At 41.2% G+C, this 23,988-nt stretch overlaps 1 protein-coding gene across 3 annotated transcripts in view; it reads left to right on the forward strand.

Annotated features, from left to right (window-relative positions):
• CCDC88C (coiled-coil domain containing 88C) overlaps nucleotides 1-23,988 on the forward strand; it is a 133,714-nt gene that overhangs the window by 71,063 nt on the left and 38,663 nt on the right. For all 3 annotated transcript variants that reach the window (XM_034768084.1, XM_034768085.1, XM_034768086.1), the window contains exons 6-13: nucleotides 1,646-1,729; nucleotides 3,558-3,698; nucleotides 4,549-4,733; nucleotides 5,489-5,570; nucleotides 6,040-6,198; nucleotides 16,334-16,480; nucleotides 18,602-18,746; nucleotides 21,676-21,857. In XM_034768084.1, the coding sequence (XP_034623975.1) occupies nucleotides 1,646-1,729; nucleotides 3,558-3,698; nucleotides 4,549-4,733; nucleotides 5,489-5,570; nucleotides 6,040-6,198; nucleotides 16,334-16,480; nucleotides 18,602-18,746; nucleotides 21,676-21,857 (1,125 nt within the window). The remainder of the gene's footprint in view (nucleotides 1-1,645; nucleotides 1,730-3,557; nucleotides 3,699-4,548; nucleotides 4,734-5,488; nucleotides 5,571-6,039; nucleotides 6,199-16,333; nucleotides 16,481-18,601; nucleotides 18,747-21,675; nucleotides 21,858-23,988) is intronic.

Raw genomic sequence — 23,988 nt, forward strand, 5'->3', positions numbered from 1 at the left:
ACATTTTGCATAATAAGCTATAGCCTCAGCTTGCCACCTGCCTTGCCACTGTTTGAACCAGTGCTTTGATACATGCTGTCACAATTAGAAAATCCAAATCATTGGCACACAGTAATTCCTGCAGGAGAGAATGTGAGTGTGAACAATCTCCTTAGTCTAAGGATTGTTGTGGGGGAGAGGGAGTTGGTTTGTTTTTGTTCTGGGGTTGTTGTTTGTTGTTGTTGTTACAATATGTAGGAATATAGTGGAGTACATTAGTGCAAAGAGAATAGATAAACCAACATCTAATCACTGTCTTCTAACAAATACTACTCAGCCGCACCTTTTTTTTTTTTTTTTTAAATGTGTAGATAGAAAGTCCTAAATAGGAACTCTGTATGATCACATGAGGGTTTTTATGCTGTGTTGTTAAACCAAATGGACAGCCGATACATGTGGTAAATTCCCCTGAAATACATGACAGTTAACCAAATAAAGGAATCAGTGTCCTGCACACCAAAGCCCTGTGTTTGGAATTCCACTGTAAACTGTTGTAACAGACAATAGGAATGTTGCAGGCCAGTCTTTGCTTATAATTGACCTTGTTTGTGTGTCTGTCTAATGTTCTTGTCATGCCTTAGGACACTCTCCCTGCCCAGCTATGTCAAGTCAATTATGTCAGAGCAGTGCTCTCTTCATGTAGCTGTTCGGAACTTTATTCTTGCAAACACATTTTAACACAAAGAATGAAAGGCCTGATTCGGCAAGGGGCTGAATAGTCTCAGTTCCTGTTTAAAGACCTGAACCTCCTCCCGCTGAAGTGAATGGTTGTACTCAGAATTGGGCCAAAATCAGCACTGTATATCATGGAATCAACAGAAAACAGACTGTGGAAATGTTCAACTTCTCTGTTACTTCGGTCTAGAGATTCTGCCAACTTGAGGTCCCAAATTTGCACTGACTGTCATTGTGTGGGGTATTTTTTTGTTTTTTTAAGATTTACAAAAGTAATTTGATAAAAATAGAGTTGTGAAGCTATGAAGTGAAATTCTCATTTATTTTTCATTAAATATTTTACATACAAAGCACACATTGAATTAATGCCCAAGAACCAAAAAATGAAGCTGAAGTGGGCAGAAGCAAAAGCAAAACCAACTGATCTGTTGTCATTGCCCAAAATGAGCAAAATGCAAAAAGTAAACAAATGGTTTAAATGATGTAAAGTAAAGTTAGGGCCAGATCCTCAGCTGATATCTGTTGGTGTAGCTCCTTTGAAATCAGTGGAGCTTTGCTGATTTACACCAGCAGCGGATCCAATCCTTGATTTTTAGCTTGGATGGCAGGGAGGTTGGGTTTTGGTTGGGTTTCTTTTTTTACATTTAACTTAGCCTTAAGTTTAAGAACTTTTGGCAGGATTCAGTCACCCTTACTCACACCGCATGTTCATTGACTCCTCAGTTAGTTCAGTGACCTCAAGGAGCATTGGAATAGTGGAATAAAGCACTAGCTACTCAATGTGAGTAAGTGTGACAGAGTCTGGCCCTTGGTGTTGCAAGTGTCCTTTTGGCTGTGCAGAGATGTTCAAAGAAAATAACACCATGGTAGAGTTTTGATCCATAGCTGTTTTCAAGTGACGTGTGTAATTATTTTTTCTGTTTGTTTACAGTGTGAAAGAAAGGAAGAGTTTATCGAAAGAATAAAACAACTGGATATTGAGACCCAGGCTGCAATTGTTTCACACATTCAGGAGGTAGGGTTCTCAGCACTTGAAGCTTGCTTTCTTTTTTTCTTCTCCTGCCGGTTCAGTGATATTGTTTACTCTGCTATGTGGTAGCACAGGTTAACCTTTCATAGTAGCAGTAGTGTGTTTCATACAAAGAAAGATATATTCCATGAATGTATGGGTATATCTGTTTTGGGGCTTGGAGGTATGATTCCCAGCTCGCATAGACATATCCACATTAAAAATAGTAGTGTAGCCTGGATAGCCTGGGTAGCAGCTTGGGCTACCTGCCAAATATGTGCCCAATCGGATGCACTAGGTACGTACTTGGGTGGTTATCCCAAGCCACCTTCCCTTGCTACTCCAGCTATGCTGCTATTTTTAGCATGCTAGCTTGTGTAGTGCTAGCACAGATATGTCTACGTGAGCTGGGAATCACTGCTTCCCTCTAAGTGTAATCAAATTAAAAGATAAAAATTACTAGGTTGTTGGGAAATTAACTGGGCTAACCACTTCTCAAAAAGTGGCAGTAATAAATGTCAGAACTGTCAAACATCAGCTCAGACTGAAAGTAGTTTTATAAGGATACACAAAAAGGGTTTCAGGTAAAATTTTCAGAAGCACTTTAGTGATTTAGTCTTATTTTCAAAAGTCACTTAGGAGCTTAAGTCCCATTAGAAGGCAAGGAGACACCCAAGTACCTGCAGCACTTTTGAAATTGGGACTTAAGCACCTAAGTCACATAAGTGCTTTTGAAAGTACTATTGATGGTCCAAAATTTGATTTCAGTCTTTTAAAAATGGTATAATTTGGTGACATATGTCACCTGGATTCTAAATGCTTTGTTAAAATTAAAAAAAATGTTTGCTCAAACAACAGCTATCATCCCACTTTCGGGAGTTCAGGTGAAACCTTCTGTAAATGCCCTCTACTGGACAGGCCTCAAGTACAAAATGCACGTTCTCTCAGGATGTGCTGGCTTCATCTGATGCAAAAGCGAAAAACCAACTAACCTAGGGTTGTTGGGGAACACATACTGTTAGAAGATGTTGACAATAACCTTTTAATATATTTTAAAATCTGCTTTCTAAAAGCAGATTCCACAGACTAGCAATTTCATTTAAAGACTAAGGAACATAAAGAATATGGTTCTGGTAAAAGCAGAAACATGCATAGTCCTAAATGTGGATATAGCAACTTGAAAAGAACCTTTCCAGTCTAGTGCAGTTTTCAGCAACATCATTTGGAAAAAAGCAGTTTTTAGAGAATTGTAGTTAAAAAATAATTTTTTTTTCATACCAGATTAGATCACTGCCACATCCAATCCATGAAGTCAGATACTCCCTGTGACAGTGGTCAATAGCCGGAGCATCAGGGGAAGGACAAACCTTGTCACCCCCCTAATAATGCATCTAGCTAATTGTGCAATACAGGACCAATGCCTTCCTGACTCTTGCAGTGACTAGCTCACCCGCATGAAGATTGAGAGTTGAGTACAGTACTCTTAGTGTTCTTGAGCACAAAATTATCCAGCCACTTTTTCTAAATCTAGCTATCTCGTGAAAACTAGAAGCTTTGTTACATGATGTTGCAGTTGAACTGAGCATTTCTGCACCATTTCCTGGCTATATTTGCTGAAAAGTGACATTTATGACTAGGTTTGCCCACTCATCAGTTCTTGAAAATTGGTGACAATTGGAAGAGGAACTGTACTGATTCCAACAGCTGAGTTATATAAGTAGCAAACTTGAAAGAAAATCCTTGCACAGAGTGAATCAATTCAACAAGCAACATTTGAAAATATACCAGGGAAAATTAAAAAAAAACAAAAACTGTATTTTGTTCTTGTTTGCAGGTGACTCATAATCAGGAGAATGTGTTTGACTTGCAGTGGCTAGAGCTGCCAGATGTGGCCCCAGAAGAACTGGAGTCTCTCTCGAGGAATATGGTTTTCCATCTCAAGAGGCTTATTGATGAGAGAGACGAGTGCACAGAAGTATGAATGAGATGTCTGTTTCTCATACAGTTCATTTGAGGGATCAGACACAGGCTCTGCTTTTCTATTGTCTTTTGCTTCTTTACTGATTGTCTCTATGTTTCATTTAAGGTTCAGTCTCTTGTCACTCTATTAAATCTCTAAAAATTCTAGCATTCGTTAGAGTGATGTTTAATCTTCCCTTGCTGCTCTCATAAATTGTATACTCGAGCTACAGAGAATTGATCTGTGAAGGAGAAGTGTGTGCCGGAAACACAATATGCTTTATTTTGTGAATTTGCCTTAAAGTTTTTGTCTCTTATTCTCTTCTCTGAGTGGATACTTTTCTGTCCCTCCCACAGTATATGCCATTGTTGGTTCAAGAGCCTTCTCTCTAGCTGATGCCACCAGTGACATCTTTTCTCTGTATCTGTGATTCATCAGTTAATCTTATTTCAGATCTCTGCTAGAAACCTCTCTTCTCCCGACCTAGATCTCTTAACTTCCCCCTCTTCCTACTGTTATTGATTTGACTCTGATTGTATTTGTTAAACCTGTAAATTGTTGCAGTTTTTATAAAAACTCAAAGCAAAATAAAGTCCTTATCTGAAACACTAGGAAGTAGTGTATTCCAGTGGTCAGCAAAGGACTGGGAATCAAAATTGTGTTCTGTTCCCAACTCTGTCACCGACTTCAGTGTGTGACATTAGGTACATCACCTGAACCGTCTGTGCCTGAGTTTCCACATCTGTAAGGTAGGCTAATAATTACCCACCTTTGCAAAGTACTTTGAGATGCTTGAGTGAAAGGAGCTATAAGTGCAATGTATTGTTATTTCTTGTTAATGCCACTGGCCTCTCTCCTTTTCCAGCTGATTGTGGATCTCACTCAAGAGAGAGATTATCTGCAGTCTCAGCAACCACCAAGTCCTCTGAAAACATCTAGTCCAGATTCTTCACCAAACCTAGCCAATCGTCTCTCCAATGAGGACAAGCAGCACCTGGCTGTTGAGCTGGCAGACACAAGAGCAAAGCTGAGAAGGGTCCGACAGGAATTGTAAGTCACTAAACGCCTGGGCTGCTGGAGAAACGCTCTCTATTTCAGGTTCTTTGCTAACAGCGGCAAGTAAACGTGTATTAAGCCTGAGTCTGCAGCATTGGGTTGCCCATTGGCTTCAACACCTTGACTTGTCTCAGAGTTCTACATGCAGACTTGCTGTAGATTTGGGTCTTGTAGGTTGGGGGTGACGGGTTGCTCAAGGAAAGGATGTACGCAAAGTAGCTGGCTTCACCTTTTCCCATCTTCCCTCTTTCTTGTCACCAATCTCAAACCTCCATTATTTTGTCTTTCCCTTCCCTCTTTTCTTGCCTTCCCACATCCCTCACTCTTTCTTTCTTCTTTCCCTCCCCACCCCATGCCATCCTTAAGTTTTCAAAGATTGTTGATTCCAGCTGGTATTTCCCCTTCCCTACATGCATACACATTACCCTCGCTTGTTGGCAGTGATTGTTGAGAAGAACTGGTTACAAATGACTGTGGCAGCAGGAATGGCAGGTGAAATGATGATTTAAAAAAGAGAGACAGTCCCAAATTTCCTGTGGCTGAGGGCCCCACAAGAAAACATCTGTAGCTATTGGTAACTTTGAAACTGGAGCAGCACCAAGAAAATCTAGAAGGTCTCGTGTCCAGATTATCCTGGTGGACTCCTGTGACTAATACCCCCTACATCTTGCCATGATGTTAATGCCATAAATATTGTTCCAGGAACCCTTGTTATAGTTTCTTATTAAGTTTTCCCTAATCATTTTCAGGGAAGAAAAATCTGAGCAACTCGTGGACACTAAACATGAAGCAGAACAGCTCGTACTAGAGGTGCAGAAAATAAAACAGGAGGTAAGTGGAGCTTCTTCAGTTGTAACACTGCCGTGACACACATCACTTTAAATATTGCTTTCAATAGTAAGATAAAAATTCTTCTCATGAAATTTATATGATGGAACCAAGTTACTGCAGCATGTTGTGTGTTGGTCTGATTGTGACAGAGTAATGCAGTGTGACTTTACTGGTGAGAGCAGGTCTCATCTGCTCAGTTCACCGACTAGTCCAATAATGCGTGGAGCGCATACAGCGCTGATCATTGAAAACTGAAGAATCCCTGTAGGCTGAGTTACCACTCAATCCTGCAATGAGTTTGATGGCTAATTGAAGAGTTCGCCACACTTGCACCGTGGGGTCACTCTTGGCTTTCCATTCACTTCTGCTCATTTGGACTTGGTGGCAGGGGAAGGGGTATGTCATGAGTTTTATCAGAATGGGGGGGGGTTAATTTTATTTTTTTCCGTTTGTCTGTCACTTTTCCCAGAACATCCACCTGGCAGCTGATGCACGCTCTGCCCGAGCATACAGAGATGAACTGGATTCACTGAGAGAGAGAGCAAACCGAGTCGAGAGACTCGAGATGGAACTGGTCCGGTGTAAAGAGAAACTGCATGATGTGGATTTCTACAAGGCTCGTATGGAGGCAAGTGAAGATCAGGAAAAAAATCTGCTGTGCAGGGCACATTTTCCCCAGTGTTGCTCACCAGTTCATGCTTCATTTGTAATCATTCTCACTCTACCAGCACATTAAAGCAAACTGAAGTTCCAGAAAATACCTGATGGATGAGATTTTTGAAAGCACTCAGCAATGGTCTAGCTCTGCTCCCCCATTGGAGTTAGTGGTAAAACTTAACAGTGAGAGATGGGCTAGGCCAGTGCTGAAAAGCCCCCTCGTTATAGATCTATTGCATCTGCATTATGTGGCTGACTGTAGCAGCCCTGTTCTTTGACACTACAGGTCTGGGTCCTCTTTGCAACTTCCTTGCAGTACATTTTCAAGCTGTCTTTGTGCCAGAGTTGATTCTTTGGCCAAAATTTTCTATTTGTGAGTACCTTGTGCTAATTATCTAAATAAGTGGCCTGATTTTTTCAGAGGTTCTTAGCATCTGCGGCTCCGATTGAAGTGGCTAGAAATTTTTAAGTATAGATGGCAAACTTTAGGAATCGAAATCTGCAAATGTTGGCCTTAGTAAATAACAGAGAAACTGCTCTTAAGTGCTGTGTTTGCACTTATAAGTTTATGCTATTAGTAATACCAATATCTTCTGCTTAGCCACTTCAGGCCACTGCTCATCCTATTTCACGCTCTTTCTAGGCCTCTTGGCTAATCTCATCTTTAACTCTTGAGATCCCCTACATTTCCCTGATACAGAGGGATACTTTCCACCCCATTTCAGTTCACCCACAGTACAAGCATCTAATTCTACCCTTCTGGAGTTTTTCTACTGCTCATGCTTACTAATTCTTTTCCACCTAAAACTAATAGAGAGGGAGAGCTGAGGATTCTGTGCTAGAAACATGGATGGACCTGTTTCTGGTAATGTGGGAAGTGTGACAGACCCAGACCAGTGGGGTACAGGAGTCTGGTAGAGGGCAAATATACTGGTCACTGGATGAGTAGTTTTCTGTTCCCTGAGTGACCAGAGCAGGGGCTGCACTAGAGTAATCAGGAACCTACTAGAACCAGTTAAGGCAGGCAGACTAATTAGGACACCTGGAACCAATTAAGAAGAAGCTGCTAGAATCAGTTAAGGCAGGCTAATCAGGGCACCTGGGTTTTAAAAAAGGAGCTCACTTCAGTTTGTGGTGCGAGTGTGAGGAGCTGGGAGCAAGAGGCGCAAGGAGCCAAGAGTGTGCTGCTGGAGGACTGAGGAGCACAAGCGTTATCAGACACCAGGAGGAAGGTCCTGTGGTGAGAATAAGGAAGGTGTTTGGAGGAGGCCATGGGGAAGTAGCCCAGGGAGTTGTAGCGGTCATGCAGCTGTTACAGGAGGCACTATAGACAGCTGCAGTCCACAGGGCCCTGGGCTGGAACCCAGAGTAGAGGGAGGGCCTGGGTTCCCCCCAAACCTCCCAATTGACCTGGACTGTGGGTTCTTCCAGAGGGGAAGGTCTCTGAGCTGTTCCACAACCACATGGTGAATCTCTGAGGCAAGAAAATCCGCCAATAAGCGCAGGACCCACCAAGATAGAGGAGGAACTTTGTCACACAAGATAGCAGTGACCTTGTGGCAGGAAGGGTTGCCTCAGTGCCAGAGCTGTCCTTAGTGCAGTGCGGGGTCTGGGGCAGAAGTGACGAATCCGTCACTTCCGGGACCGGCCACACCAGCCAATCGGTCCGGCCCACGGGGCCCCTCAAAGTGCAGGGCCTGGAGCAGTCACCCCGAGTCACAGCACCCAAGGGACAGCTCTGCTCAGTGCATTTGCATTAGCCCTGCTTGCTTCTGTTAGGGTTCATGCTGAAGAAAATGGATAGACTCAACGTGTGACTAAGATTATGGGAAACAGCTGTCAACAAATACTTCACTGAATCTACTGTATATGGGCTCCAGAACTGAATCAGACTAACTGAAGTCCTCTACCTTACAGCATCCAAGTCGCTTGTTTATTTTACTGTGTATGAAACCTTTATGGTATCCAAAAACAGACAAAATTCTTCTGCTTGTCCTATGGATAAATATCTGATTGTGACTGCCATGCCACTAGCAACAATGAGAATGTTTTGGGCTGGTTGAGTAATTGTTTGCCTTTCCACTGGAAGAATGTGGCACTTTAGCCAGAGTCAGATGCAATCAAAAGACTGTCTGAGATGGCTTCTGGAGGCTGAATCTTGGAATCATGTAATCCCAGTTCTGCTTACATTGAAGCCAGTGGAAATTTTGCAATTGACTTCAAGATTGGGCCCAAACTGTAAGTATATAAAGCTCCTGAGATAATGGAGTGTCACTAAAACATACGCCCATAACACTCCCTGCTGAAAACATGGCAGTTCTTTATGGTTTGCAAACCTCGCCTTGTAAATACATTTTTCTCTTTGCCAACGTAGGGGACCAGCTGTCCACTGCGTCTTATGAATAGGTCCACTAAGTGTGCTGAGTATCAAATGTATAAACTGCAAACTGAGGCAGGCTTCTCTCTGCAGGCAATTTCCAGTTTACTGCAATCTCTTACTGTAAATCGTCTCTCTCTCCTACTCCCTCAAGCTGACAAATCAGTTGTGCATTAACCCTATCATGCACCCTAGATAGCAGAGCCACATCTTGTGCTGCTATACTTTAGTCTGCTGCCCAAAGCATGCAGAGGAGTTGGTTCTGGTAGCATGGGAGAGGCTAGTGCTTCCTCTTGTCTTCATCTGAGACAAGAGGGCAGCCATTCTATTGTACTGTACTTGGGTTCTCAGCACTGTGGCTTGCCCTAGAGCCAGCAATACCCTCAAACTAACCACTTCTGCTTCCTATGTGCTACGTTAACTTGATCCATAATGTAAAATTTACAGAGCTCTCCTTCATGTCTTTTCTTCCATCCCTTATGCAGTCTCCCACCTCTGTCTCTTCCATGTTGGGTGTCAAGATTCTGCATCATAGGTGAGATTCTGTGCTGTATCTCTAAGAGCTGCAATCTGGAGACATGGGAATGGAGCAAAGGTCATTTTACATCTTCTTGGCACCTTTCGAACTCTGTTTGCTCTAGGGGGTCAATGTGTCCTCTGGCATAAGTTAGGAGCTGCTTCAGCTGCCTTTGGGCTGCTCCACAGTGTAAAATTGCCAGTATTTTGCATTCCAGCCACTCCTTGTCCGAAATACCCCAGCACATCCCAAGATGTAGAAGGGCAGCATAACTGTCTCCTTTGGCCTTGTGCTGCTCCTGCCGGCTGCATTCAGGAAATTCCCCAGGGGGGATTTTGGCCCTCTTATGTTGCTGTACCAATGTAAAGGGGCTTCAATGAGGCCAGAATCTGACAATGTATATGTCCTTCAGCCAGTGTTATCCCTCAGTTTCCCTTCCATTTCCCCCCTGCCTTAAGCAACTGTCCTTCAAAGTGAGGTGTAATGAATAGGACTTAATTCAGAGCTTTGCCTGCTCACACTTTTCTCACCGCCTTGAAAAATAGCTGGAATTACAGTTTCCTCAGAACCACTCCCAGTGTCAGAGCAGGGGTCTAGTTCTAGTCTCTCACTTGACGGTGAGAGATACCACTAGGCTATAAAGCTGATCCAACTCCCCTGACACTTATTGGTAGCTTCCTAAGCTCAGAGGGTCTGAGACTCTGAAACGAATTTCACATAGATGGGGCCATTTTAACTGCATGCACTTCAATGAAGAAACATATGATGGGCACTTAACAAGCCTCTAGTTCTGGTACTTGAAGTACAGCCATGAAAACATGCCCCTAAAGAATGTCATCTCCGGGCAGTGGTCATGAAAGTGCCATATGGAGGGCAGCCCATGTGAGGCAGTTTACAAGAGGTAAGAGTAGAGAAATTGGAGTGAGACTTTAAATAGCTCCTTAAACCACAGGCTAAAAGTCCCTAATGGCAGGAGGGAGATTAGAGAAGCTGTCTTAGAACAAGTGCAAAAGGAGCAAGCCTCACTGCAAGTGAGCGAGACTTGACATGTCTGAGCAGGTGAATGTTTTCCGTCCGCGTCTTTCATGACAAGAAGAAATTACCAAACGCTGTTTTAATTTGATTATAGCTCTAAGAAAACACAATGCAAATGCAGTCTATGGACTTGCCCACTGTGGTGGCTTAATGAGGTCATAGCTATCAATGTGCAGGGGCAGGCTTAATGCAGTGCTTCCTCTGAGCAGGTGGTTCCCTCCAACATAAAAGCCCTGCTGGAGAGGAATGCTGCATTGAGTCTAGTGCCTCTCCAGGAGATCAGATTCTTTTTGGAGACCAGGGAGTCTTACTTGCATTTTTTCCTCCCCCAACTGCAATAAGTTTCCCCACAGGATAATAGGAAGAAATTCCTGTGAACATTTAATAATTTAAAAAAAAAAAAAAAGCATTTCTTTTACATTTTCATTTAGTTTGATGGATGCAAAATGCAATTATTCCAGGGCATTCGTTAACATTTTTGCAGCTCAGCAGGAGCAACTTCCATAGCATCAGGGGTGTGTGTGTGTGTGAGAGAGAGAGAGAGAGAGAGAGAGAGAGAGAGAGAGAACTCTCCAGTTTCAATTGAATATTCAACACTCTGGCCCCAATCCTGCAAATACTTATGCTAAGATTTAATTTTAAGTGGTCTACTCATGGGCATAAGTGTTTGCAGGATCAGGACCCACGTTGTTAAGGCTGCAGACCAAATTCTATGGTTTAATTCAGTGAGAGGTTTATGAAGGCAAGATCAGAAATCGTTGGATATTTTATAGTCATAGTTCGTTTTAAGGTAAATTTCCTCTAATTGATTTTGGAATCTCTTATAAGTAAACATATTATAAATCTTAAAAGACCATAGATAACTATTCTGTGCTGTTGATTTAAAAATACCCCACGGCTATAAAACCATTTTGAGAGTTTTATTAATTTAAAAGGAGGAAAAAAAATCTTCATTCCCATGAAGAATACACCCAACCATTCTGCTTATCTAATACAAAAATGATTTGTAGCCAAACCAATTCTCAGGTCAATTGTGCTACCCTAGGGTTATCTGTGGTGACATTAGTTATAATATGCTGTGCTAAGAACAATTCTACCTTCCAGGCTCTGAGACATAACTTTATAAAGCTATCCTGGAGTAATTACTTAAATTAAGTTTGCACTATAAAGATGACCTCAGAAAATAGGTGCAAGTAAATAACGTTGGCCCAACTTTAACAGGCTTCTGCAAAAGGTTCTTAAATTAAGATTTCATCAGAAACCTTATGATCTGACAGGTCCTCCTCCTCCTCCTCGCCCCTCAGGCACATGCATAGTGCGTACCTCCCATTTCTCAGATATTATGGCTCCCAACAATGTGTGATTTGCAAACAGAGACCAAATATGTGTATTCCTTACTTGGCACACAGTTAGACTCTTCATGAGACACTGAAATAATCAGTTCCTGCTTGGTAAGCAGTTTCACAGAGAGTTCTGAGGTGATGTTTATGAGGTCAAACACCATCTTACTTCTCATGGCTGTGGTCCAGACTGAGCAGGACAGTTTGTTAAATGTATTCTGATTGACCCATTGTTTCAATATGAGTATTTTTGGTACTTGTTTTACACCCAGCATGCTGCCTGTTTTTAACTCCACTCACTCTCATCTGTTTTGGTGTCAGACAGTTTAACATATTCCTTCTCTCTGGTCAAATGTGGTCCAAAATTTAGGTCTTAAAATATCAAGTGAGGAGGGCTTTAAACTAGGTTCACCGGGGGAAGGAGACCAAAGCCCTGAGGTAAGTGGGGAAATGGGATCCTGGGAGGAAGCACAAGCAGGAGAGCGCAAGAGGGGAGGACTCCTGTCTCATGCTGAGAAAGAGGGACGATCGATGAGTTATCTTAAGTGCCTATACACAAATGCAAGAAGCCTGGGAAACAAGCAGGGAGAACTGGAAGTCCTGGCACAGTCAGGGAACTATGATGTGATTGGAATAACAGAGACTTGGTGGGACAACTCACATGACTGGAGTACTGTCATGGATGGATATAAACTGTTCAGGAAGGACAGGCAGGGCAGAAAAGGTGGGGGAGTTGCGTTGTATGTAAGAGAGGAGTATGACTGCTCAGAGCTCCGGTATGATACTGCAGAAAAACCTGAGAGTCTCTGGATAAAGTTGAGAAGTGGGAGCAACAAGGGTGATGTTGTGGTTGGAGTCTGCTATAGACCACCAGACCAGGGGGATGAGGTGGACGAGGCTTTCTTCTGGCAACTAGCAGAAATTGCTAGATCGCAGGCCCTGGTTCTCATGGGAGACTTTAATCACCCTGATATCTGCTGGGAGAGCAATACAGCGGTGCACAGGCAATCCAGGAAATTTTTGGAAAGTGTAGGGGACAATTTCCTGGTGCAAGTGCTGGAGGAACCAACTAGGGGCAAAGCTTTTCTTGACCTGCTGCTCACAAACAGGGAAGAACTAGTAGGGGAAGCAAAAGTGGATGGGAACCTGGGAGGCAGTGACCATGAGATGGTCGAGGTCAGGATCCTGACACAAGGAAGAAAGGAGAGCAGCAGAATACAGACCCTGGACTTCAGAAAAGCAGACTTTGACTCCCTCAGGGAACAGATGGGCAGGATCCCCTGTGAGAATAACATGAAGGGCAAAGGGGTCCAGGAGAGCTGGCTGTATTTTAAAGAATCCTTATTGAGGTTGCAGGAACAAACCATCCCGATGTGTAGAAAGAATAGTAAATATGGCAGGCGACCAGCTTGGCTAAACAGTGAAATCCTTGCTGATCTTAAATGCAAAAAAGAGGCTTATAAGAAGTGGAAGATTGGACAAATGACCAGGGAGGAGTATAAAAATATTGCTCAGGCGTGCAGGAGTGAAATCAGGAAGGCCAAATCACACTTGGAGTTGCAGTTAGCAAGAGATGTTAAGAGTAACAAGAAGGGTTTCTTCAGGTATGTTAGCAACAAGAAGAAAATCAAGGAAAGTGTGGGCCCCTTACTGAATGAGGGAGGCAACCTAGTGACAGAGGATGTGGAAAAAGCTAATGTACTCAATGATTTTTTTGCCTCTGTCTTCACGCACAAGGTCAGCTCCCAGATTGCTGCACTGGGCAGTACAGCATGGGGAGAAGGTGACCAACCCTCTGTGGAGAAAGAAGTGGTTCAGGACTATTTAGAAAAACTGGACGTGCACAAGTCCATGGGGCCGGATGCGCTGCATCCGAGGGTGCTAAAAGAGTTGGCGGGTGAGATTGCAGAGCCATTAGCCATTATTTTTGAAAACTCATGGCGATCGGGGGATGTCCCAGATGACTGGAAAAAGGCTAATGTAGTGCCCATCTTTAAAAAAGGGAAGAAGGAGGATCCGGGGAACTACAGGCCAGTCAGCCTCACCTCAGTCCCTGGAAAAATCATGGAGCAGGTCCTCAAGGAATCAATTATGAAACATTTAGAGGAGAGGAAAGTGATCAGGAACAGTCAGCATGGATTCACGAAGGGGAAGTCGTGCCTGACTAACCTAATTGCCTTCTATGATGAGATAACTGGCTCTGTGGATGAGGGGAAAGCAGTGGATGTGTTATTCCTTAACTTTAGCAAAGCTTTTGATACGGTCTCCCACAGTATTCTTGCCACCAAGTTAAAGAAGTATGGGCTGGATGAATGGACTGTAAGGTGGATAGAAAGCTGGCTAGATCGTCGGGCTCAACGGGTAGTGATCAATGGCTCCATGTCTAGTTGGCAGCCGGTTTCAAGTGGAGTGCCCCAAGGCTGGGATGATTTAGCTGGGAATTGGTCCTGCTTTGAGCAGGGGGTTGGACTAGATGACCTCTTGAGGTCCCTTCCAACTCTGATATTCTATGATTCTATGATTCTATGATCAGAGTTTCAACATTTTCTCTTTATTCATTTACTCACAGACGTCTCTATTGCAGTCACCATCATAGTATCTTCTGTGAGCACAAAGTGCAATCATCCCTATTTTACAGATGGAGAACTGAGACACACATCGATTAAGGGACTTCTCTAGGTCTAGGATATCACGGGAAGTTTGTACCAAAGCTGGGAAACGGAATCCAGAGTTCCTGAGTCCCAGTCAGCCTTAACCACAAGAACATCCTTTCTCTTTTTATAAAACCTAAAACTAATAGAAATGTTTCTCCATGGATTCTTACTACTACTGGAATTGTTCCAAAAACACATTCATCTAAAGTTTTGCAACAGCTTTGCACTAATCAGTTTCAGTGTGATGGGGACTTAAAAGCCATTCCACACAATAGGTGATGGATGGAAGTGCTGGTTCTAACCAGTAGCAACAATAACCAGGGATTTTTCTTTTCTATGGGCCATGAGATTTTTTTTCCCCTGCCAAAGTTTATTTCCAAGAAATTGCAGCACATCTCCACCCCACAGCACTCTCTATTTCTAAGGAGGGTAGCTGATGGCTAGGGTTTTGCATACTGCAGGAAAGTCCTATCTGAATGGCAAGAAATGCCTGAAGATTAATTTGTCAACTGCTGACTCTTCCCACTGGCTTTAGGATAAATTAGGGTTAAATTGAAAGCCTTTGTAGGATTTCTCTTTAGGTCAGCATTAATAGACTGGTTATGAGTTATGGTTAAGGGTTATGTATATATTAGGTTTGTATGCATGTTAGAGCATGAACACCATTTCATAACAATCTCTGCAAACTATGTTCTGAAATGCGACATTTAGACTCGGAAATGAGTCTTACTGAGCTGCTATGAGACTTTTGAGGCCCCTGATTGTATCGTTCCAAAAATGGGAAGGCAGCTGTTGTCCAACGAATCACCACAACTTACTCATTCCTGATAATCTTTCAGTAGTCTATGTGTTTTGAAGGTTTGTTGTCAGAGAGAGAAAACTCATTCACTGATATCAGCAGAGGCTTTACAATTTGAAGGCTATTGTCCAGCAATAAACTGTCCACCCATAATTATTTCTCCGTGGATGTGTGTGTGTTCCATTTTTTCTGTATGTTGGAGGAAAAAATAAACTAATACACCTCTACCCCGATATAATGCGACCCGATATAACACTAATTCGGATATAACGTGGTAAAGCAACGCTCTAGGGGGGCGGGGCTGCACACTCCGGTGGATCAAAGCAAGTTCGATATAATGCGGTTTCACCTATAACGTGGTAAAAATTTTTGGCTCCCGAGGACAGCGTTGTATTGGGGTAGAGGTGTACAAATCTTTTTAGCGGAACAAGGTAAATTGCTGGGTTATTTTGTCCCCATTCCACCCTCGGTTTCCCTATGTAACATCCTGCTCTTTCTCATCTTTCAAATGCCGTCGCTTTCCTGAGTGAGAGAATTGCAGGCCTTACATGTATGTTTCTGATATCAAAAGCATTTAAAGATAAAAGTAAGCAGTTATATATATTTAAAGATAAAAGTAAGCAGTTATATATATTATTTTACCTGAAATCAGACAATTTAAAGCTGTTCTGACCTGGTCAAGAATGTCAACCAGATTTTATGCTGTGGATATGCATTATTTCTGGAGATAAGGTATATGAATGCATGATGCTGCAATTTTTGCTTTGTTGTGGTTCAAACAACAAGGGGAGCACCATATAATTCACCAGCCTTGTTCCTAGAGCTGTGCTAGAACTGCTGTAGCTGCAGAACCAGATTGGTTTGTGTTCCACAAAACACAAACCAAAAATGCTGCTGGCCTAGAGGAAAAACAAAACTGTTCATACAGTTAATGATTGTGTCAGGTGTCTAAGAGGTCATTGCAAACCAGTGCTTCTTTAAGTGAAATAAAGCCATGTACATGAGAAAGAGGGAAAGAGAATTCTTTCTGACATGTTATTGAAAGGACCTTTTCATGTAAATGTTCCTGTAACCTCTAAAGGTCTAGGTCTGTTTATTTATATGTGCACTCTCCGTCTTCCAAGTGCTTCACCAACGTTGATATTGGAACATTTTAAAGTGTAAATCTTTGTCTTCATGGGATCTTCATATGTGAAATTGTAATCTTAGAGGTAATGATTAAAAGGTGCTATTCATAGGTAAATATCCAGTATTTCAATGCCCTTGTATAGGTGTGCTATATATCCTTTTTTTCAACCTGTAGTATATTAAAGTTGTCTGATGTTTGCAACGTAAAATTCTGAAACTACTGACTTCATATGGTGTTTTTCTTTTTGTGTTCTAGGAATTGAGAGAAGACAACATCATATTAATTGAAACAAAGGCTATGCTAGAAGAACAGTTAACAATAGCAAGAGCTCGTGGTGATAAATTGCATGAACTAGAGAAGGAAAACTTGCAATTGAAATCCAAACTTCATGATGTAGAGCTGGTACACACTCTTTATTTAACTATGCGATTTTTAAAAAAATCATATTTTTAAACTAGATTACATACTCTTTTTACATAATCTAGTGGAGTTGGACAAATCCCATTTACAAAGTTTTCAATGTGTCTCAGGCCATGTGAACTTTGTGTCAGTGCACAGTGCATCATGCATGCTTAAAATAGTGTGACACTTGACTTACAATAAAATATATTTATATTTTATATAAATATAAAAAAAATATGATCTGCTTGGGAGAAGCAAATGGTTTGACAAATTTCAGGTTACATGAGCGTATATCACCAAGTTTCAAATACTGAACCTATGTACATGGATGTTGAGGGTTTAGAATGTATCAGTTTAAAAAAAAAAAGTCTTACACCTGGGATATGAAAATCTGCTGCAATGAACAACTGTTCTTGCTGAAAATAAAATGTATAGTTATTGCAGCAGGTCTGAGGCATTGACCACTGCAAAAAATAAAATGTTCTCAATATTTAATACTACGTAAATCAGAGAAAAGGGGCTTATTCATTTGAACACAAATGAGAGACTTAAGACCTGGCAGTTTATCACTCACAACTAAAAGGCTAATAAATTACATTGGACATTTATTATTGCATTAAACATAAGAAATGTTACTTCATGTGCTGTAATTTTAGTTACTAGTGTTCCTCATTCTTATGGGTTCGTTGTTCTGAATTCTTGCAAAGTGTGGTCATTTATTAACCTGAAAAAGATTTTGCTGGAATGGAGGTCTTGGTCAGATCCACTAGTGTTACGCTAAATGCACAGCTCAGAACATCGTAAATTAAGAAACGAATGATACCCAAGACTTTCAAAATTGGCTTATAATTTTGGGTGCCTCAAATTTTGGGTGCCCCATCTTGAGATACCTTGAAGAGGCATGACATGCAGAGGGCTAGCGCGCCTGTCAGGTGTCTCGAATTGAGCAACCAAAAATGTATTGCCCCAAATCACTAACCTAGCTGATGTCTTTCATGTTAGGTATGTTTTGCCTGTCTTAGTGCATTATGTATTAGCGTATTATGTAGCATATAGAGATGGTGGTTCTCATTTCAATGCAAACATCATGCATGTAAATATTATTCGGAGTGATACAAGTTTCTTATAAGGAGAAAGGGATGGGGTGTGTGTGTGTGTGTGTGTGTGAGAGAGAGGAGCATGCCTGTGCCTATAGGCTACACCAGTACTTTGACTGGGACAACTATTCATCACTCTCTAAAGTCTATCCCATTCAATACCAACTCACTTTAATGGAAATTGTTCTGTGTATATAAGCCTATTTTTCATCTGTTCGTTAGAATAATTCCCATTTTGTCAATCAGCAGTAAAAACCTGACTTCCATTGGGAAACGTTGAACAATGTCTCATTGAGCCCATGCATATTTGGTGCATTTTGCATGTGAAAGGCAAGAATTAAGTCAAGAACTTAATGTCAATTAGAAATTACTGATTTCCTACCCTAACAGCACTTAGTTCCAATTACAGCATGTGGTATCACCTGGTATGGTAGGGTTTTTTTTTTTTTTTTTTTTTAAGTACATTATATGAATTTATTTTCCATTTATTCACACAGTTTCTTTGTTAAAAAGCTGTGTGAAACTGACAATGATGTGACATGAAGATTTAACTTCTTGGCATTTCAAGAAATGAAGAAAAAATATCTTTGATTCTGTGATGCTTATCTTCAGCTTTAGGAAGAGCAGAGAGCTTATTATGAGCCCAGATAGTGTCAAAAAGTTGTCAAGTTAGTAGTGAAATTATGCAGGCTTGATTGTATTAAAGATGTCTTGAATTGTCCATTTAGTATTTCAGGTAATTAGAGATGGGCCTAAACCAAAACCCTGGATCTTTGTACCTCTGAACCTGGGGAAGTTTCATTTGGGATCTGGCCCATCCAGAGGATGGCTCTAATCTTGGATCTGTGTGGGGTCTCTCTTAATATTGTATGTGTATATTAACATATGCACACATGTTGTGTAGAGGAGTCTGTTCAATTCTTGATACATTCATCACTCCTAGTAGTAATAACTGTGCAAGCCTGATCAGGCTCCCTAGTTAATACGCTCAGCATGATGTTCCATCTGCATGCTCTTTCCACAGGACCGGGACACAGACAAGAAGCGAATTGAAGAGCTGCTGGAAGAGAATATGGTACTGGAGATCGCACAAAAACAGAGCATGAATGAGTCTGCACACCTGGGCTGGGAACTAGAACAGCTGTCAAAGAGCACAGACCTCGCAGATAGTAAGTAGCAGTCATGAGGTGACTCTTAATTATTATTGTGCTTGCGCAAGGTTTCCTTGTAGAAGAAGAGGGGGGAACAAGTTACTGCATTGGGCAGGAGCAAAACCTCAAACTCCAGGCTCAGTAGTTCACATGGGGAAATAAATTTCCGTATTTATCCACTTGACTTTTTATTATTTAAACTGAACAAAAAGCTTCTAACAATGCCACAGATTCCAGCTTCTTTCCTTATGTTATGTAACTATTAACAATGACTTCTTTATATTTAAACCTCCCTTGAGAAAGTGCCCAAAAATAAACAAACACGTCCGTATATTGCACAGTAATGATCCCAGCACAAGGTATTTTTAACTAAATAGTTAGTGGCTGGGAGGAGTCGATGACCCTTCTCTACTCCCAGCTGATCTTTAAGTCCCAGGAAAAAGCCTATGCTGTGAGGTAACTATTTTTAATAGAAGGCGAAAAATGAGTGAGGGGGAGGGGAAATAACCGGCTGGATATTTTTTAAGTGGGTGATTCACTTTCAGTAATTATATGCAAGACATAAAAAAAAAAAAATCAGTGCCCTGTATCATAGGCTTGATAATTGATTTCTTTCATATAATTAATTCAGTTTATAATACTAGGATACAAAATCATATTTTAAAGAATCCTGGTATACATAACAGGATGTTACTGGCAGAAGTTTTCAGTATCAGAACTTTACTGAACACTTACCTAATCCCTTAAAGCCTCATGCACATGCTTAGCTTTACACACAATGAGTAGGTTCATTGATGTCAGTGGGGCAAATCACATTATGTAAACCTTAGCACGTGCACATGTCTTGGTAAAATCAGGATCTTGTAAAATGACTATATGTAAAAATGGCACCACCACCTTGCTCCTCCGATTGGCTTGCTGTATGTATTTTGAGATATATCTTCTAACTGTAGTGACTAATTAGTTCTTGTTACTTTGTTAGCCCTGCAGAGCAAGCTCAGCAAGTTCAGAGAGGATGAACTGTAATCTGGTTCTTCTTGTGCAGCAAAAATATGGTTTCATCAACATTGAAACATTTTGGGAAATGCAATTTTTCTATGACAAATTTGAAGCAATGCAAACATTTCTGCCTCGTTTCAAATTGCGGGGGGGGGGGGTGTTTGTTTTTCTGTTTTTTTTCCCCTCCTTTGTTTGCTTTTTCCTGTATTTCTTTTTTGCCGCTGAATGTATTAGAATGAATGATGTCTAGGTTCTTTCCCATTTTTCGTTTTTGTTTGTCCATTTTGTAACCTTTCAAAACTTCCTCAACTTTAGAAAAGTTATAAAAGGGGAATAATAATTAATGATAAACTTTGTAACTCTATCAGTCTGTAACTCTTCAAAAGTTGTAGCTTTTCAAAACTTCATCAGAGTAGCAAAAGAAAAGTGGAGGAGAGTCAACGACATCATTTATTTTATTGCACTCAGTGGCAAAAGAAAAAGGGGTAGGGGGAAGGCAAATTTAGGAAAATCTGAATAAAAAATCATTAAAATTTTGGAAAAAAGTAGTTACTTCATTTTTTTGAACCCTGTGAAATGAAAATAACTTAAAAATTTCAAAATCTTTCCCAAAAATGTTTTCCTATTTTTCAGCCAGCTCCATTTATGAAGTTCCAATTAGTTACACTTTAATCCCACTGAGGACAGATGAATTGTGCAGATGTAACTGAGAGCACAGTTTGGTCTCCAGAATTTTTATTTTAGCTGTGGTGATGATCAGTAAAGAACCCAGCTTGACTGTTGGATCTCAGGTTGAGTTTGGAAGGATGACATGTAGAACCCTCCCCTCCCCCCCCCTTTTTTTTTTACTTGTAAACTGAGCACAGTTGATATAGAAATCAATGGGTAACAATAAGTATGGAAACCAATAAAACCACTTTTAAAGTCTTTATTTCAGAATAGAATTGAAATTGAACCATGCTGATGGTATTAGTGTTAAACATCAAGGCAACCAAAACTCACCAGCGTATTGCTCATAAAGATTATGGATGTTGTAAACCATTCAAACTCCCAGGAGTTTCTGCCAGTTGTAAGTGCTATTTAAGGGGCTGTAGCAGCACTACATTTTGTCTTTTTTCCTGCAAGGATGAGTATTTTCTAAGACTAGAACACGGAGTTAATGTCACTTGCATGTTAAACATATGATTTTTATGTAGAGAGTAGATCTGTTACATTTGAAACAGGAAGTAGATTTTTAGTTACTCCAGTGCTGAGTTACTAAAATCAAGCACTGTGAAAAAGGTAAATGTGCAATGGAGACACTGGTATTGGGAAATGTCACATGAAATGTGATAACACCTGTGAACTCTAAACACCTGGGGTGAAATCCTGGCTCTGTTGAAGTCAGTGGCAAAACTCACATTCAGAGAGAATTCTCTGTGATTGATGCTTAGTGCATGTGTATCCAGCCTTAAAATACACACACTGCTTCAGTGTGTGCCTGTTAAAGCAGTCGGGTAACCCAGAGCACTGACACCCATTCACGTGAGCGATTTCAGTGGTTAATATACAAGTTTTAATTGGCCATGTGCTGAAGTTGCAACTTCATGGTATAAATGATTGAAAATGGCATTTTTCCTAGTTTCAGATGTTGATTTTTTTTTTTTTTTTTTTTTTTTTTTAAGAATTTCTATCTCGGCAAAAGTGTGTCACACCAAACGTTTCTAGTTAACCATTCAACTTAGTAGCTAACCTGATTCTTGGATATGAGACTATGAAAATAAGCAGCTTTTGCAATATCATGTCTTTGGACACTTTCCTGTTCATGAAGGGGTGTAACTATTATCTATGGAAGTAAGCTGAAGTCCTAGGGGTCTGGCCCTAACTATCTCTTTTTATGATCCTAGAAATGATAACATGTTTATGAATGTGTATAAACTCCTGCATTCTGATTCTTATGTTTCAACAGCTAGAAAGTCCTTTGTGTTTGAGCTAAACGAGTGTGCATCGAGTCGCATTCTGAAGCTAGAAAAGGACAATCAGAGCCTGCAAACCACCATCCAAGAGCTCAGAGATCTCTCTTTGACCACGGAAGAGAGCAGCCTAAAGTTTGTAGAGCTGGAAAAGGAGAATCAACAACTTAGCAAGAAGGTAACTCTCACTAGGTTCATGCTGGCCTAGCTATTTGGGAGCTGATTCTGCTGTTTCTAACGGTGTGCTGGAACTAGACCTGTTACACTCTGCAGCTTACAGCATTCCTGAGTGATGCTTGTGGCAGTACTGTCAACTCTGGCGAGCTCATGCATGTTCTGCATGAGGTTCTCAACTCATTTTTTAGTGCTTGCCTAGATAATTATAGTCGTCCTCTTCCTTATATATGCACTTCATGGAGCTATTCTGCCACTGGCAGATTGTGCTCTTGTCCCACTGCCTGTTCCATGACAAGTATTTCCTCAGCTTCTTCTGTTACAGAGGAGAAAACAGTGGGCTACACTCATCCTTTGTGTAATTCCATTTAAATCAGTGAAGTTACATGAAAGGTGAGTTCGGCCCGATATATTTTTCAAGAAACATCCTCTGCTATTCAGGGTCCTTGATTGACTTCTCCGTCTTGTCTCCTTTTCTGGCTATCACAGCGTTCTGCTGCATCTCCCCTTCCCACAAAGCCACGGGTTCTTTTCATTCCTGGTAATGAATGTGCTGCTAGTCACATTTTTTTGCTACACTCCCTTATTGACTGTTAATACTTTTAGCTCATGTGCCAGCCCAGCTCTCCCTTAGGAAAGGGGTGTTCAGTTCTGCCACAGCCACCTGCTTTGGTTTTGTCTGGCTACAGCATGCATTCTGATCTCCAAGTAACAGACCCAGTGCCAGTGGGGAAACAGGATGCTTGTTAGTTTGATCCATTTGAAGAATTCCCATGTAAGGGACTTAGTTCTCCTCATCCCTCTCCATAACACTAAACGTGTTATGGGGCCTACTCCTGCCTTTCTCTTTGCTGCTGTAACTAATATCTTTTGTGGTATTGATACAAGCTTATACAACACTTTGGCCCCGAAACATATTGGGCTCCCCTCTTTGCTCACCTTCCCGTTAAAGATGTGCTGGACCATTAGGATGCCCTAAATGAGAGCGCCCATTTGCTGTTTTGTAGATAGTAGTCTAGATGTAGATTGGCTGATTTTAATTAGCACAGTACCTGTCTCTATGCCAGTGAGGGGGGTTGGCATCCCCTTACAACAAGGAGCACTTTGAAGGATGCTTTTGCCAAGGTGAGAGAACAAAATCCACTTCTCAAAGTCCCTATCTGGGCAAGAGAGAGAGAGAGAGTCTGCAAAAATTCATCTCTCCCTATTCTCACTCCATTCTTTCACGGCCCCTTTGTGACAGTCATTCAAACTAGGTTCTCTAATTAAAACACTCAGAACTTGAGATCTAAGGGTATAAAGTGCCCAACAAATGTCTCTGGTGCCCAGCAACTTAAGTCATTTGAACAGCTGCAGTTGACTTTGGCTTACCACATACATATTTCTTTGATACCTCAAGTTGTGGCACTATATCAGTACCAGCACTTGTGGGCCCAGCATTAGTCTGATTTGCTCCTGTTTTGGCAGTGGGGAGTGTTACCAAGCCTGGATTACCTAAAGGTTTGATCCCCACCCTTAAATGAGTAGGATTATCCAGTAATAGAGAGTGTCAGTGCAGGGGCAGGGCAGAATGTGTGGGCATGAGACAGAGCAAAAATGCCAGTGGGTTTAAAGTGTTGTTATCAAGAACAGCTGAGATTCATGAAACAGAACTAAAATTCTTTGCTAATGATGCATCACTTAGACTGTGATGGGAGGTAACCTAGTCTGTGAATGTTGATTGAATATCACAATCTGATCATATTGCTGGTGACTGTCACCTATTCAAGGAGATTTGAAAAGAAGTTACTGCACAGTCATTTGCCTGCTCAACTACTGTGTCAGTGGTACATGGTCTGTTGATACTAAGAGATATAAGGCTTGTAAAGCATCTTACATTGGGTTTATCGTGTGTGTGTGGGTTTTTTGTTTGTTTTGTTTTTTTTAACAAAATGTGTCTTCCTCTCACATGCTGTGTGGAGACCTATAATCCTGAGATTCCTGATGCTGACAAAATTTCATGTCCAAGAATGATCAATGTTATTTTTGTAGAGTGGGAAGGTTTTTTTTGTTTTTAATGCAGCAGCAAAGCAAATATTAATGGTGGGGGAGACTCAGAACTTCCACACAAGCGGCCTGGGTGTCAGATATAGGGA

Source organism: Trachemys scripta, chromosome 4 (assembly GCF_013100865.1).
Source record: "Trachemys scripta elegans isolate TJP31775 chromosome 4, CAS_Tse_1.0, whole genome shotgun sequence".
Classification (NCBI taxonomy): domain Eukaryota; kingdom Metazoa; phylum Chordata; order Testudines; family Emydidae; genus Trachemys; species Trachemys scripta.